The sequence below is a fragment of the Camelus dromedarius genome, chromosome 9 (genome assembly GCF_036321535.1).
Source record: "Camelus dromedarius isolate mCamDro1 chromosome 9, mCamDro1.pat, whole genome shotgun sequence".
Lineage (NCBI taxonomy): Eukaryota > Metazoa > Chordata > Mammalia > Artiodactyla > Camelidae > Camelus > Camelus dromedarius.
Window position 1 is genome coordinate 44845142 of NC_087444.1, and position 15853 is coordinate 44860994.

The following is a 15853-nucleotide window of genomic DNA, read 5'->3' on the forward strand; positions in this document are numbered from 1 at the left end:
ACAGGTTTCGGCTTGGGCCAGCTGAGTCACAGACATCAGTCTTCACCCTGGAGGACTGATGCACCCAATTCCAGTGCTTCCTGGGAGAAGGGAGTTCATGGAGATGCTTATCTTTTTAATTAGATTGGGGCCAGCAGGAAGGACCAGGTAGGCTGAGGGCTGGAGATCACTCAGGGTGATCAGATCACTCTTAAAGAGTTTCCCAATTTACTCTCCTGTGACTGAAAATTGGCCAGGAGTTTAGGAGCCTGGGTAAATAGTAGTTTATCAAAAGAGTTAACAAATATACTTAATCTGCAGATGAAGTCATTTCGGGGAGAGATCTGGATTTATTAGTAGAATGAATGTTGAATGAGCAATGTTGGTCACAGGGGCAGCTAAAGCAGGAGAAGGGGCACTGGTCTAGGAGCCCCATGGTTTCTAGTTCCAGTTCTTCCAAAAACTAGCAAGGAATTCTCTTCCCATTTTTCATATAGGCCAACCAGATGACTGCTAGTGACTAATATGGAAAGTGTCCAGCATTTGCTGAGTGCTTTCTACGCACTAGGCACCAGAAGCACCACGTGGAGCTAAACACTCCACATATTATCCTATTGACTCCAACCAATAACCCTATGGTAGGTACTGTTAACCCATTTTGCAGGGGGAGGAAACTGAGGCTGGGCAGAATAGGTGATTTGGCCTGGAAGCAGAGCCAGGACTTAAATCTAAGCACAGTGCTATTCAGCCTGCCCTGATATCTTTAATTCAATTTGCCATGAATTCCAGCTGTTAAGCGCCTATTAGGTGCCAGGCTCCTGGATAGCCAAAGATGCTGTGATACCCTAAGCAAACTTTATGGAATTTCAGAATCTTCAGATTGGCAACAAAGGAAGTTATCCTGCCTCCTTTCTCTACCTACAAGGCAGGTCTGAGGCCCCTGAAAATGCCCTATATGGGCCCTCTGTGACCTGCAGTGGCCCTGAGTCAACCCAGCCTGGCCCACGGTAAAGGTGGTTTTTCACACCTGAGAGCAGTTAAGAGGTCATCAAAGCCCTGACCTTAGACCTCCTAGTATAGATGGACTCTCCACTCCAGGCCAGCCCTAGCCTGGACCAGGTCCCATCCCTACAATGTCAAGGGCCCAGCTCTCATCTCCAAGGGACCACATCTTTGTGCCTGAGACAGTAGTGAGTTGCCATAACTAGGTTCTGGGACCCAATTCTTGCCTTTTGTGACATTGACTTTCCAACTGCCACCAGTTTACTGATGCACCTGGGGTCTTATCCTCAATTTGGCAGTGTCCTTCCCCTTCCTGTCCTATCCTTGCCCCACTCACCCCAGGGTTTGAGCAGTGATTTTGAGACTCCTCCCAAAAACCCATGCCATGGGAACTACCTGTCTTATTTTAACAGACGAGGAGACCCAGAAACAGCAAGGGTCTTGTCCAAAGTCATACAGCAATGTTGTAGTGAAGCTGGAACTTGAAACACGTCTCAACTCCAAGTCTGATACCAGTGGTCCAGCTTCTCAAAGTGAGATGAGTTTATTAAATAACCTGGACTCACCATTTCGGTTCTCCATCAATCTTCCTGATTCCCTCAGCTTGGTTTTAGGATGTCTTCAATGCTTTTCCCATGCTTGCCCAGCTCCCCTTTTTAACAGAGGGAGGGTAAGGTGTCAGGGAAAGGACAGCAAGGGAGCCTCAATCTGCCCCAGGACCTAGCTAAACATGTAATAAGCTTGCTTCGTTTCCTCCATATCTCCATTGTTACTCCCTGTTTATGACAAACGATTCCATTTCTTCTCTACAGTAGTGATACAAAGTTTCCTTTTAAAATAAATATAAGTATGACATGTGGTTATGACTGAAAGCGTGCAAGTGGTTCTCGAAGGACTGCAGTTGGGGAACTATTATTGCCCTACACCAGGCTGACCCCCTGAGTGCTCAAATCCTACCTGGCTGCTGGTTCTGTCTCCTCCCTCCTGCGTCCTCCCTAGCTGGGCATCAGCACTTTTGTGTTGTTCTAAAGGCCACAAGGAGGGTCGGCTCTTTTCTTTGGCCATTGGCGGGATGAGGGGTGTTGGAGGGAGGAGGCGGGAAGAACTGCCTCCTCTCTTTCAGGTTTTATAAGGTGGCCAGGATGACCCCAGCAACCGTGCCAATTTGTTGGTTCTCAGAGTTTATTCCTGGTTCATCAGATTGCAATGTGGAGTGTTCCTAGAGGCTGAAACTCCTCAGTAGAGACAGAGGGGCCTGCAGTCTCCCCTCAGTGGGGGTTATGGGGGAGTAGTCATTAAACCCTGCACGAGTCAGAGGCTGGTGGGTTGGGGTTCAAGGGTCACTCTGTCATGGAAGTTCTTGTGCATGGCTGGGGCCAGACATCTGTGGCTCACAGGGAGGGAGTTATGAAGGGGGAAGGGGCCACTTTCACTGGGGAACCCAGAGAAAGCCCTCAGGGCTCCTGAACTGCAGGGACCACTCTGGGGTTACTGCACTGCCCGCTAACCTGGAGCACCCTGACACTACTGCTAGAATCTTCTTCCTAAACACAGTGAGTGAAGACTGAAGTTCTTAAGAGTGACTGGCTTTGGTGTCAGACAGATGAGTTTGAATCCCCCAGATCCCCTCAGCTACTCAGTGGGGATGCTAACACCCCTTACCTCCTGGGTTATGGACAGCGTTAAACGAGATTTCATGCAGATTGCCTAACACGTAATTGGTGCTCAATGAGCACTTCTCTGTTCAGAAACCTTCCAGGATCCGGAACTAGCAAGTGATAGACTCCAGTTCCCCTTGGCCTACTTTTCCAGTCTCTCCAAGGAAGAGACTGGCCCCCACCTACTCTCACAACCAAATGGAACCCATGCTAACCCAGAAATATACCCCAGGCTTTCCTGCTCCTCGCCTCCGCTCAAGCTGTTAGCTCTTCATGGAATGTCCTGCCATAATTTCTACCTGTTTAAAATCCTGTGTGTTCTTCAAGTCCCTGCTCCAGTGCCACCTCCAGCAGGAAGTCTTCACTGTTGCCCCCAGTAGGCAGCTGGAACTGCCCTCTTTGGAACATTTGTGGGGGTTTGTCTAGAGACCTTCTATCCTGTAGGAAAGGGGACAAGGGGGTCTTCCTTCTACCTGTTCTCCTCTCTTAAGTGGGAAAAAAAAATCGGCAGAGAGTTTACTCTGAGAGAAAACACTTGCCCACTTTCCCTGGGTACATATTATGTACGTGCGTGCGTGCATGTTTGTGTGAGAGAGAGAGACACGCTTTATGTCAGTGTGCTTATGCAGCCATGGAATATCTCTGGGAGATGACACCAGTGGTGAAAATTGTCCTGGGGCTGGGGCACAAAGGTGGGAAGGAGTCTTATACCCTTTGTAGCTTTTGTGTTTTGTACACCATTCATGAAGACCTATTTAAAAATAATTTTAAAAATAGATTTTAAGAAGTTTCTTCTGTATAACACAGGGAACTATGTTCAATGTCTTTTTTGTTTTGTTTTTTGGGGGGAGGTAACTAGGTTTATTTATTATTATTTTTTAATTTAATAGAGGTATTGGGGATTGAACCCATGACCTCATGCATGCTGAGCTATACCCTCCCCCCTTTCAATGTCTTGTAATAACCTTTAATGAAAAAGACTATGAAAACAAATATATGAATGTATATGCGTGACTGGGACACTGTGCTGTACACCAGAAATTGACACATTGTAACTGACAGTACTTCACTTTTAAAAAACATTAAAATTTTTTTTAAAAAATCAAGGATTCCTCCACACAACCCACCCTTTGCAGAGCTGTTACAGGGATTAAACGGGGAGCACGTGTGTGCAGTGCTCAGCACGGGGCTGGTGCATTTAGCTGGTGTATAATGGCAGCTCTTATTATCATCAAACTTAATTGGAATTGTGCTGGTGGAGTGAGCACTAGATACATGTGTCAGCAGTCTGGGGCTGGGGGTGGGGGATATAACAAAGAACTCAGTTTCTCTTTACATTGACTTCTGTGAAATGCAAGAGCTTCAGAGAACAGCTCCAGCTTTGCCTGGTCCATTTCTGCCCAGTTACCCTGTCCTAAAGGTGGACCCAGATAACTCAACCAGCTAATGCCCTTATTGTCTTGGCCTTGGGGGTTTTCTTTAGATCTGCACAGACCTACTTGTTCATGGCTGGTTCAGGGCTAAAGTCCCTTAAACAGCATCATTCGCACAAGGCATTCGGGGCCAACACTGTTCTAGGAGAGATTGGGTTACCCCCAAAGCAGACACTATACAAGTAGTTTCTTTGGGTGGGGACCCCAGGAAGCCCCAGAAGGAGAATGGAGAAGTGGGGCAGGGAAGGAAGGAAAGCAATAAGGAGTGTGTTAATGAGCAGGTCACCTCCGTGGGCTATTGGAGTTCAGTGCTGCTGAGGACTTCTGGGAGATGGTATAGAACGTGACTCACATTTATCCCACTGTCAGGATAAAGATGTTGGTGGTATTAATCCACTAGCTCCTGTTTGTTGTCGGTTAAGGGCTATTCCCAGGGGCATCCTGCCCTGTGCATGCATCAAGCAAGCTCATGCAGCAGGAGAAACCCCTCAGGTAGAGCGGCAGGATCTCGAGGTTAGCAGCCATCTGCAGAAGGGGTGCAGGCTGGCACATACGCACAGGCTCAGCCCTTCTTGGTCCTGCTGGGTTAGGGTAAAACAATGCTCTGAGCCACCAGACAACAAGGAGTGTAAACTTTATTGCTCCAAGCACTTCACATGAACATCACCAACACCTGACTTGGGCAGATTTATAAAAAGCACAACCTATTGTACAATCATTCAACTTCTTGACTAACGCACTGTACAGATGCTTCCCAGACCTCGTCTCCAGCACGAGGATGGATGCATTTCAGGGGCAGCAGCTGCACTTGTCAGATGCCCCTTTGCAGATGCAGCCCTGGGCACACTTGGCACAACCTGGGGGGCAGCAGGGACAGCAGCCTGAAAGGGTCAGGAGATGGACAGATCAGCTTTGGGTCAACTCTCCCATATGACCACTTCCCCCATCACCACTTAGAAGTAGAAAAAGAAGGGCATGCCACACACAGGCTCTGATCTACATGAGCAAAAAACCTGGGACCAGAAGTTATGGGATATTAGAGCATAAAGGGACCTCGGGTCACTCAAAGTCCATCCGAGGCCCAGGGAGGGGAAAGGTTTGGCCCAAGGCCGCTGGACAGTGGCAGATCCAAAGGCTTATGATGCCGGGCCAGTGCTCTATCCCCTTCACCACAGGGCAGGCTCAAACCCCCTCCAGTCCTCTTCCTATCCAAACCTCTGAAACACAGTGGATGCCCTCATCCCCAGGTGGGCTGTAGCCCTGGGGGCTCAGCTTTTATTTTAGATCCCTCCCAAATGGGTAAAAGGCACCCAGAACCCCCTCAATCCCATGATGGCTGGAGGGTTGAGGATGGCAGGAACAGACTCTCCCAGCGCCAGACCAGCAGTGCCCCCGCTCACCACACTCACTTTTTCGACACGTTTTACAGTTGCAAGTTGTGCATTTGCAGTTGTCTCCACAGATGCAGATTCCTGCTAGAAAAAAGAACAGAGCTACAAATATGAGGACCAAGGTGGAGCGGGGCACACAGGCATGCTCTAGGCTATCACGGTGGCAGAGATTCTGGGCTGTCCTTGGGCAGTGGCTGGACAAAAGGGTGAAGATGCTGCCAAGAATCACCCCAGTAAGGACTGTCCAGTGGTTCCCTAGTCACAGTCCCTAGATGGAAACTGAGTTGGCTGCATCAGCATCCTCCCGGGGCACTTGTTAAAATGCAGATTCCTCAGGCCAACCTTGAGATATTCTGATTCATAGGTCTGGGTGGGGAAAAGGGGTCAGTATTTTTAAAAAGCAACCCAGATGATTCTAATGCACAGCTGGCTTGGGAACCACTAGGCTAAGCCAACTCTACAAGTCCAAGGTCCCCCAGGGACTGTTGAAGCCTTTAATATCCTCCTCACCTTTTCAAGGTATCAGGCAAGATGGAAGCCCTGAATGGGTAGGAGGAAGAGCAAAGGACAGAAACAAGCCCAAAGTGAGAGCCCCAGCTACAACTTGTTTCCATGTCATAAAGACCATTTACACTGGAAAAGAAAAAATCCCACCTATAATTTTGAGTTTCAAAATGCTGGAAGCTTTTGTCTTTTTGGCAAATTTTGGGGACAGACATGTCCTGTTAGGGACCAAGGAGGCTTGTAAGACTTCTTTATACTATTTCCCAAGGCCATAAAAACCAGGATGGCTCTGAACCCCAACTTCCTTCCTCCTGGCCAACATGCGTCCATGGAATTAAGCAGTTTCAGACTTGGAGGTCCACCTGTGCTTCTAATAACTCCTCTGACATCTGCAAATGCTTTAAGATGCACTTTCACAGCAACCCTGGGAGGTGGGCAGCTGGGGACGATGAGTAACTCTAGTTTTGAGATGAAGAAACTGAGGCCCGGAAGTAATCAGTGTCAGGAGTGAATGGCAGCAAAGGACTAAAAGCAGGTTGTTCTGGGTCAGAGTTCTTCCCCTGCCCTGGTGGCTGCCCGCAGGGTCTTACTACTAGGTACCCCCCACAGTCATCCCTAAGCCAGGCTATTAATTCTAGCAAATCAAGCTGGTACCCAACAGAGCATAGGAGCTGCCCCAGAGGTGGCCAGTCTGGGATAAACCCCATTGGTGCTTCTAATTGGAAGAAGAGAAGCATTAATCCAAGTCCTGCAGGCTCCCTGTAGGAAGCTGGTGAGAGGTCATGGGACCCTGGGGTGGGCATCCTTACTCACCAGACATGCAGGTGCAGTCCCCGGGGTCCATGGTCCAGGTGTCTGAGAGGCTCTGATGCTGTCACAGCTGGGGAAGGGAGGCTGAGTGAGCAGTTGCTCAAGGCTCCCTATTTATAGCCATGTGGGTGTAGACTTGGGTTCACCCCACCTCTCCCTGGGGCCAGACGCCCTGCACACGGCCCAGCCACTGTCTGGGGGTTGGGGAGAGCAGGCAAAAGGAGGGCAGAGGAGCAGGTGAGCAGTACAGTCATTCTGGTGGCTGTACCTGCCCACCTGCCAAGGTGTCAGGAAGCCAGGCTCAGGCTCACGTGGCAGTCACAGTGCTCTGACTAGGAGCCACCTGTGTCCCCTCCCCAAGTCGTACCCATTCTATCATCTGCCATTTCTGTTCCCTCCTTCACAGGGGCTGTTCCTGCCCTGGCCCAGGTCTCATTCTGTCTTCCTGGTTGACTATGAAAGCCCTTACCATCGGCATGTGGGGACCCCTATTCTGGGCCCTAGGATTTAGAAGGCCCCCTTGGGCCCTCTCCTGGCCTTGCTTTCAAAAGTCAGGGGCATGTGCCCAGCCAGAGCCTGTAAGCTCTCTTTCTAGACCACACATGGAGCCCTCTGGATTCTGGAATTTTCTATCTTCCCAAGCCCACTTGCTTCTAAGGGTTTGCTCAGTCCTCCTCCCCAGGCTTCCAGGGGCAGATGTGCAGCCAGTGTGTGTCCCTCTAGGCCTGAGGGGTGGCTGTTCGCTGGGGGTGCACAGTTTGGACGTGTGGGCTGTGTGCCCACGGGTGTGCTGAGGGAAGAGCTAGGGGTGGGGAGCCTGGGGAGTTGGGCAACAGATTGGGGTGGGACCATGGGGTGGATCTCCCGGCACCTCCATGTTCCAGGTTGCAATGAAGCTGTCTTTGTCAAGGTAGGAGGGCAGAACCTATTTTGTTTGCTAATTTGATTTACAACTTTTAAATATTTTAGTCAGGTGGTATGGGGTTCTCCACTTGTACCCTTGTTCTGTACCCTGACCATTAGGGCACTAGCCTGGAACTAGCCTCCTCCGGTCTCACCCCCTCCTCCTCATTCTCCTCACTGCCTCAGAGATACAGCCCTGAAACCAGCATTGGCCATGTCACTCTCTTGCCCAGAACCTTCTATGGCTCCCACCATCTGCAGAATGAACCCCAAACATCTTCACTTTGCATTCCAAGCTCAACTTACCTTTCCAAGTTCCCTGCCCACTACTCCCTTCTTCTTGTTCCCCTGACACCTGAGGACTCCAGTCTCCCTGTCCTTGCCTTGAACTTTCCCCCCCTCCAGGCCTTTGCTTCTGTTAGGGGTTCATCCTTTCCTTGTCACACTGAACCCAAATAAATCCTCCTTGTTGACTGAGGCATGAGCTCAAATTCCATTTCTTGGGTGGCAGAAGCAAGAGGAGACTCTGGGGAGATTTAACCACCTCCCCCAATCTCCATTATAACCTCATTCTCTGATCTAGGCAGCTGACTACTCTTCAGTCTTATGTAAAGTGCCCGCCAGACAATGCAGCTTCCCCCGCAAGCTGCCATCCTCACCCCACTTTCCATATAGAAATTCCGGTGCTGCTGCTGGTTATACTTACTCCAGGAAGCTTCCTCTGATCTCTCCCCCCTCTCAGATGGAAGAAATCTCTTCTTCTCTGGTGCTTCGGTGATATGTTTGTACATTTCTCGTGACATTTACTACTTTTTACTCTGCTGTTTGATCATTTGTGTTCATGGCTCTTACACCCCTCGCCCCAATTTGGGAGCTCTCAGGGGCAAGACCTGTGTCTAAAACATTTCTATATGCACACAATAATCTGCACGTTTGGTGGCTGTTGAAAGAGTAAATGAATCACATGTATAGCCAAATGACTGAAGACATGAGTGAGGGAGTGAGTGAAAATGTAAGTGAACGAATGAATGAGTGAATGAATCTCTTGCATGTGGGTCCAGAAGACCTCTGCTGAAAGATGCTGTCACCATTCAGAAAGGCCATAAAAGAAGTGGGCCTGGCCACAACCAATGGAGATAGTTCCTCCCATTTGTAGGTTAGTGGGGTCTCCATCCTCATCCACAAGGACCACCAGGGCCTCAGTCTGACCCATGGAACCATGGGTTGGAGCTGAGAACTTCCAATGAGGAGAAAGGGATTCAGCCCTGTGGTCATCAGGGCACTGGGGAGGGTAGGTAGGGGCCACTTTGTAGGGATCCCAAGTGGTCCCTGCCTGAAAGGAGTTTACAGCCTAGTAGGGGATCCAGGCATGTTCATTCATTTGGCACCTTTCAAGGGCCAGCACTGTGCTGGGCACTGGGGAGCCAAGGGCGAGTAAAAACAGAGCTAATGTTCAGAAGGGCAGAAGGACATCTCAGCCCTGGAAACCCACAACCAGGCAGGACTGCTTTCAAAGTCCAGAGGCTGGATCCGTCTAGCTAGGCCTGCATTCCCAGCCCAGCTGCAGCCCATCTCCTGGCAGGGCCAGGTTCTCCCACTCCTGCCTGCACCTCTCTTGGGAGTGCCCTGAAACAGATATAAATGCCTTGAAGGTCTGGCCATACCAAGTGAGCCCAGAGAAAGGAAAGGATTTTCCTTCACCCTAATCTAAGCCATCTCTCCTCCCTCCTCATTCTCTGGGCCAGGAGTTGCCTCTTCCTTGGATGACAGGCACTGCGATGTTGCTTAAGGCCTCAACTGAATGGTAATATCAAAATCCAATCCCCAAGCATGAGGATATTTCCCAGTTTCTGGGCTGTGCAGGTAGAAACGACCATGTGTGGCATCGGGCAGTAGAGTTTGTGTTGACTCTGTGTCGGCTGCACCCAGGCTGTCCAGTGCCTGGGGAAGCGCATCCACGTGCCCCTCCTCCCCTCCTGCCCATCTTCTGGGCTCTCGGCTCCTGATCTGTGCACGGCAGCAGGAAAATAAGAACACACACGCTGCCACAAGAACATGCAGGGGCTGGTGGGCACAGCTTAAATCCACTCTTAGACAATACAATCGGCCCTCCGTATCTGTGGCGGCGGAACCCACGGCTGTGGAGGCCAGACTGTATTTGCCATTTTCTGTAAGGGACTTCAGCATCCGTGGATTTTGGTATCCCCTGGGGTCTTGGAACCAGTCCCCTGTGGATACTGAAGGATGACTGTATTTCTTTGAAGAAGTGATCCTTAACCTTCTCAGGGGACTCAAGGGGCCCTTTGAAAAATCTGATGAAAGCTCTACCCAGAAAAAAAATACACAAATACACAACATTTTCCCCTACCAGTTCAAGGGTTTTGTGGATCTCCTAAATTCCATTGCTGCTCCCCTCTGAGGTAAGAACTGCTCTACAGAGCAGCAGTCCTGCCTGAGCAGCTCTTCTGTGGTCACAGAGCAGTGGTTGTCCCTTTGAGCCACTGAGGTCTAAATACTCCTTCTCCAGTTCTGGCCTCCACGTGAGAAAATTCAAGTGGTTTTCTCAGAAGAAGGAAAAGTTTGTTCCAAAGGAGCAGCTAACACTTCCCCTCTTAACCTAAAATGACTGGGTTTTCATCTCCCCCATCCTATAAAGGTGAGAGCTAAACACCTACTGTTTCTGTACCCAGAGATCCCAGGACTCATGGTCTGGGATTGGAGGTTCAGCCACGGTGGTGACAGCAGAGAAAGGCCATGTGCTGCCACTCCACAAGCTAGTCTGTGTTTTGCTCTTGGGTTCACCATCCTTCCCATACAGGGCCCCTCTGGACATACACATCTCCCCAGGAGCAGCCTGGAGCCATTGGTTTTATTACACTGGTTTATAAACTGACCTCTCTCTAGACTACAAGGTTCTCATGAGCAGAGGCTGTGCTTATTAATCTCAGCATCCCCACGGCCAGGCACACTGAGTGCTGCCACACAGTCAGTGCTCAGTAAATATTTATGAGCTGCTGATGAATAAATGGCTCAATTAACAGAGTTACATCCAGGCTGTCTTCTCTGGCTCTTGCTGAAGAGATTTAGAGGACCTTGTCACTCACCAAGAGTGGTCAAGAGCTTGGGATCTGGAGTCATACTGCCTGGGTTCTAATCCCTCCTCTTTTGCTGTGTGACTTGGGGCAAGTTGCTTAACCTTCTGAGCCTCAGTTTCCTCATCTGCAAAGACTGGCTGATGAAAACCATAATCCTATAGCACTAATGCTGTGAGGGCTAAATGAGAGGATGCATTCAGCACTAGGTTCAGAGTCTGGCACATAAATATTATCATTATTTCATTATTAATATTATTATCGTCATTTACGTCTCTTACAACTTGGCAGATCGATTCAGCCACCCACCCATTTGTATGTTTCCAGCTCAGAGACTATTCTTCAACTGGTCCCTTGGGTCCTGAGTGGGATGCATTCATCAGCAGTAAATATTGTGAAGAGTTTTAGTCTCTGAGTTCCCCAATTTTTTCGGGGGGGGGGGTAATTAGGTTTATTTATTTATTTATTTAATGGAGAGATACTGGAGATTGAACCCAGGACCTCATGCATGCTAAGCATGTGCTCTACCACTGAGCTATACCCTCCTTTCTACAAGGCCCTCTTATCGGTATTTATGGCTTCCTCTGTAGGACTAGACATAAGATGTGGATGAACAAAATCAAAGCCCTACATGCCCTAGGAGCACCAGCTTGAAACTAGATGGTCAGCGCTGTAAGAACCCTGAGATGTCACAGGCCAGCTTCTTGTCCATATGGGGAAGCAGAGGCCCAGAGAGAGAGGGTCCACCCCAGGTAAATGAGCTCAGGTTGCTGGTGGCGGGGATTTGAACCTGGCTCCTTAGCTCATTGCCAGCACCCACTCTTTAGGTCTAAGGCACTCACGACAGAACTGCTCAGCAGTTTGGAGTCTTGTGGTTTTCTAAACTATTTAATCATTAATTGTATTATTAAAAAGTTCAAACATACTAAAAAAGTACAAAGAATAGTATTACAACCACCACTGTCAATATTGTCATATTTGCTTCAGCTCTTTTATTTATAAGACATAAAAAAATTAACAGGCTCATGGCTTTAAACATCATCTATGCGCTAGTGACTCCCCATTCACATCCCCAGCCCGGGCCTCTCTTTTGAACTCCAGGCTCACATTTCCGGCTGCTACTCAACATCTCCACGTGGAATTCAAACTGCATCTCAAATTTCCCAAAGAAGCTCCTGCTCCCCGCATCACTTCTAACCAGATCCTCTGAACATCTTGTCTGCCTCCATGGCTGCCACCTGGTTTGAGTAACCATCACCTCCGGTGAAGATACAGCACTCAATGCCTAACTGGTTTTCTTGCATCTGCCCTTGCCCTGGGCCCTTTTACCACATTTTCTTTATTATAAAAATGCTACAAGGAACATCCCCATTCATGTCATGTATATGAGTATACAAGACTCACTCACCCCTAAAAGGAGGACGGCTAGGTTAAAGGGGACAATTGCTCTCCAAAGACCCTATATTAATTTACACTCCCTCCAGCAACTTCCAAGAGTCACCATTTTCCCACTTCCTCCTCTGATACTTCCTCTGTTCAGACTTTGAAATGTCTGCCCACTTGACAAGTGTGAAGAAGTGTTATGGTACCTCACTGAGGTATTATTTGCATGTCCCTGCCTCCCAGCTTCACCATCCATTAACACCCAGGAAGTGAGCCCTTGTCTAGTCGTTCTTCCACCAACTATGCACATCTCATCAGCCTTTCACACTCTAGCAAGAATGAGCACGGTGAAGAATAAGGGCTGCTGTCCTTCACACATGGCTCCAATTCTGGCTCCTTTATCTGCTTGCCATACAAGCTCAGACAAGCTCCTTTATCTCTGTGAACCTCAACTATAAAATGAGGATAACTTGGTCTACTCATGGAGCTGTGGTGAAGATTAAGAGAAAATGAAAAAGATTAGGCATTTAATATACCAAGTGCTTGCGGAATGGTAGGCATTACTAAGATTTCATGGTTAGAGGGAGTGATATGTTTATAGGCAGCTTGATAAAGAGTCAGATATGCCTGGAGTTACACCCTTGTGCTTTGGCAAGGCCTGTCACCTCTCTGAACATCTGTTGGTCATCTTTAGAAGGGAGATGGCAAGGGCAAGACAGGAGATGCTAGAGTAGACAGCTCAAAGGACAAGTAGGAAGCCATGAAGAACATAAAGGGCAAACATCTTAATCCCACATCTGCCCATGTCCAGCCGGGAGAAGCGGGACACACAGGGGTGAACACCCACACAGAGTCCCGAACCCTGGCGGGCAGGGCTTCAGGATGGGAGGCTGGTTGAGAGGAGCAGGGGCAGTTCCCCTACCTCCCCTGCTGGGCTAACAAGATTCTCCCCTCTGTGTGATCCAAGTTCTGAGGGCTGTGCTGAGGGGATTTTAAAGATCTTATCATCAGGAAGAGGTTCTGTAGATTTTGACAAACTCTAAGGTTCTACGTGTTTCCTTTAAATAAATTTTGTTCCAGAGATTTGTTCCATCACCTAAGGTGACAATGTATATCTGTGTGTGTTTGTGTGTGAGAGAGAGAGACAGAGAGACAGAGAGAGAGAGAGAGGCAGACAGACAGGCAGACAGACAGGGAGATTGAAAAAGCTGTACATGCCAGAGAGGCTGGGTCTGCTGTCTCTCAAGATAGTTCTAAGAAATATGCTCCCCCCAACCAAAATATGCACACACGCAGAATTCTGCTTTTTTTGGCCCCCATTTCTACTCATGGAGTGTTGGTAAAGAACCCCCACAGCCTGTGTGTAACCAGCCTGGGAGGAGGTGGGTCCCAGCACTGTGGCCTGTAAAAATCAGGCCACGGCTAATTAGGAGCCACCTTGCCCAGTGCCTAATCGCCTGCACACTGGGCAGACTTCACAGACTCTCCAGGGCTTGCGGCTGCTGGTTAATTATATAGAACTCCCGCTCCACAGCTGTAATTCAGTACCCACTGGGCAAGTGAAACCCTTCGCTTTGCACACGGTCCCAGAAGAAGGATGAGTAAGGCCAAAGAGAGTAATTACCCACACTCATTGCCCCCAGGAGCAAAGTGGCTAGTCCAGGTTGGCTGGCAGCCCAGAGGCAAGCTTTGGAGACGGGGAAGGAGGCTCACATCCGTCCATCCTTCCTTATTTCATCCTTCCTTCTTTTCCTTCCTTCCTTCCTTCCTTCCTCCCTCCCTCCCTCCCTCCCTTCTTTCCCTTAATCAATCATTCAGCAAACATATTCAGCACCTACTGTGTGCTTGGCTCCGGGCTAGCCCTCTGGATGGATTAAGTGAGCCAGACACAGGGCCTGGTCCCACTGAGCTTGCTTTCCAGGAGGGGCAATGAGCAAGCGCATAGCTATCAGAAGAGGAGGAGGGGAGCAGGGTTTCTGTGAGGACACCCAAGGGCGGGGTGGCACTTGAACGACCCTGGGAGTGAATCCTCCCTAAGTGTTGCACCCGAGGTGCCTCCCTTGCCTCACCCTAGTCTCAGTCCTTTATTTCTTCCCATCTAGATTCCCTCAGGCTTCCTCATGGAAAGTGTGGGCTGGACTAGGGGTTTCATATTGTGCAGGCTCAGAGCCCCAGGGCTTCATGGAGATGTATTGCAGGGGCTGCTGTGGATGGGATGCTAGGTCCCATTTGTGTCCCCGTCTCCTTATATAAATACGGCAAATCCTCTTTTTAAAATCTGTTTTGTCTTGTGCACCGCCCCCATCCCTCTTATAATGATTTTATTCGGGACTGGGGGGTTGTTACAGCTAGAACCAGTAGGAAAACCACAGAACACAAGCCCTGCCTTCCAGATTAGTGGCCTTGCCCAAGGGAGCAGCAGGAACTTACAGAACTGTCCCTGGAATCCCAGGTGGAACTCAGGCCCAATGCATTTCCCTGTTTTCTCTTCTTTTCAAAAAATTATTTTAAAAATTCTGAATGATTTCAAAGACATAAGAATAGCAAGTTAAGTACAGAAACTTCCAGCGTTATCAGATATTGAGTCCTGTTTATTTCAATTTTTAAAAGAACAAAATAATCAGAGTGGAAATTCCCTGTGTGAACCTCCCATATCTCATTCTTACACCACCACCAATCCCGGGAGCCAGTTTCGTGAAGTGTTTATCACGCCTGTGCATGTTTTTCTACTTTTAATACATATGTAGGTAGCTATAAAAATTACATAGCCTTGTTTTACAGGTTTATAAGCCTTATATAAAATGACATCATTCTCTAAGTAGACTTTTACAATGTTTTTGGCTTTTTTTGATTAGCATTTTGAAATGTACGATTTTCAGCTAATTTATATTATCCTATTATGTGACTATTCCACAGTGTACCCAGTTGATGGGCATTTAGATATTTCCACTTTCTCATCACAAACACTACTGCAGCGAATACCCACGTGTTTCATTCTGTGGAATGTGCCAGAGTCTCTCTGGGGGGCACACCTGGGAGTGGACATGCTTATTCTGCTTTACTAGATCTTTCTAAATTGCTCACCACAGGGGTTTACACTCCCATGACCAATGTACTCAATGGCCTGATTTTCCATGGCCTTTAATACTTCTGTTAATACTTGGTATTATCAGACTTCATTTTTGCCAGTATGACAGACATGAGATGGTGTTTCCTTGGCTGCTGATTTTCGTTTCCCTAATTACCCCTGAGGCCGAGCGTACTATCATAAGATTTTTGGCCCCACGGGTCTCCTCTCTGTGACCCTCTCTTCTTCCTAAAATGCCGCATTCTACGGTCACTCGGTGGGACACAGCAATAACCAGTCCCACTTTGGGATCAGTCTGTATGTCATTTTCTCAGACACATGGCATGTCTCTGTCTTCCCCCATTCCTGGTTTTTAATAATTTCCCTCTTCAGGAGTCTCAGAGTGACCTTGGTTGATGAAGAAGATGAACATCTTGGTGTAGACCCAGGCAGGCCACTGGGGGGAGGGGGGCGCTGCCAGAGCTGCACCCTCAGCCTTCAAGTCCTCTGCAAGCCCACTGGGGAGCGGCCAAGTCGGCAAAGCTCAGCTTAGGTGCCTGCATCTTATCCTCTTTGTTTAGGAACACTTCCTTTTGGTTGAAATTGATTCCTAGCAAGGAGTTCTGGATTT

The 15853-nt window shown here is 48.7% G+C and overlaps 1 protein-coding gene across 2 annotated transcripts; it reads right to left on the minus strand.

Annotated features, from left to right (window-relative positions):
* Nucleotides 1-4690: 4690 nt before the first annotated feature.
* MT4 (metallothionein 4) lies at nucleotides 4691-6860 on the minus strand. 2 transcript variants are annotated; one of them, XM_010988448.3, is made up of 3 exons: nucleotides 6781-6860; nucleotides 5482-5547; nucleotides 4691-4953 (listed from the first exon to the last, which is right to left on the minus strand). In XM_010988448.3, exons 1-3 carry the CDS (start codon nucleotides 6809-6811, stop codon nucleotides 4862-4864), a joined length of 189 nt encoding a protein of 62 aa, XP_010986750.1. In that variant the 5' UTR covers nucleotides 6812-6860; the 3' UTR covers nucleotides 4691-4861. The 2 variants fall into 2 exon arrangements, with proteins under 2 accessions (XP_010986750.1, XP_010986751.1); XM_010988449.3 differs by having other exon boundaries at nucleotides 5482-5544; nucleotides 6781-6851.
* Nucleotides 6861-15853: the final 8993 nt, after the last annotated feature.

What these genes read in the sequence shown, in the direction of transcription:
- MT4 (XM_010988448.3), bottom strand. Translation starts at nt 6,811, where the DNA reads ATGGACCCCGGGGACTGCACCTGCATGTCTG. An exon ending in GGACTGCACCTGCATGTCTG is followed by an intron (nt 5,548 to 6,780) that starts GTGAGTAAGGAT and finishes TCTTTTTTCTAG; the next exon opens with CAGGAATCTGCATCTGTGGA. An exon ending in CTGTAAAACGTGTCGAAAAA is followed by an intron (nt 4,954 to 5,481) that starts GTGAGTGTGGTG and finishes TGACCCTTTCAG; the next exon opens with GCTGCTGTCCCTGCTGCCCC.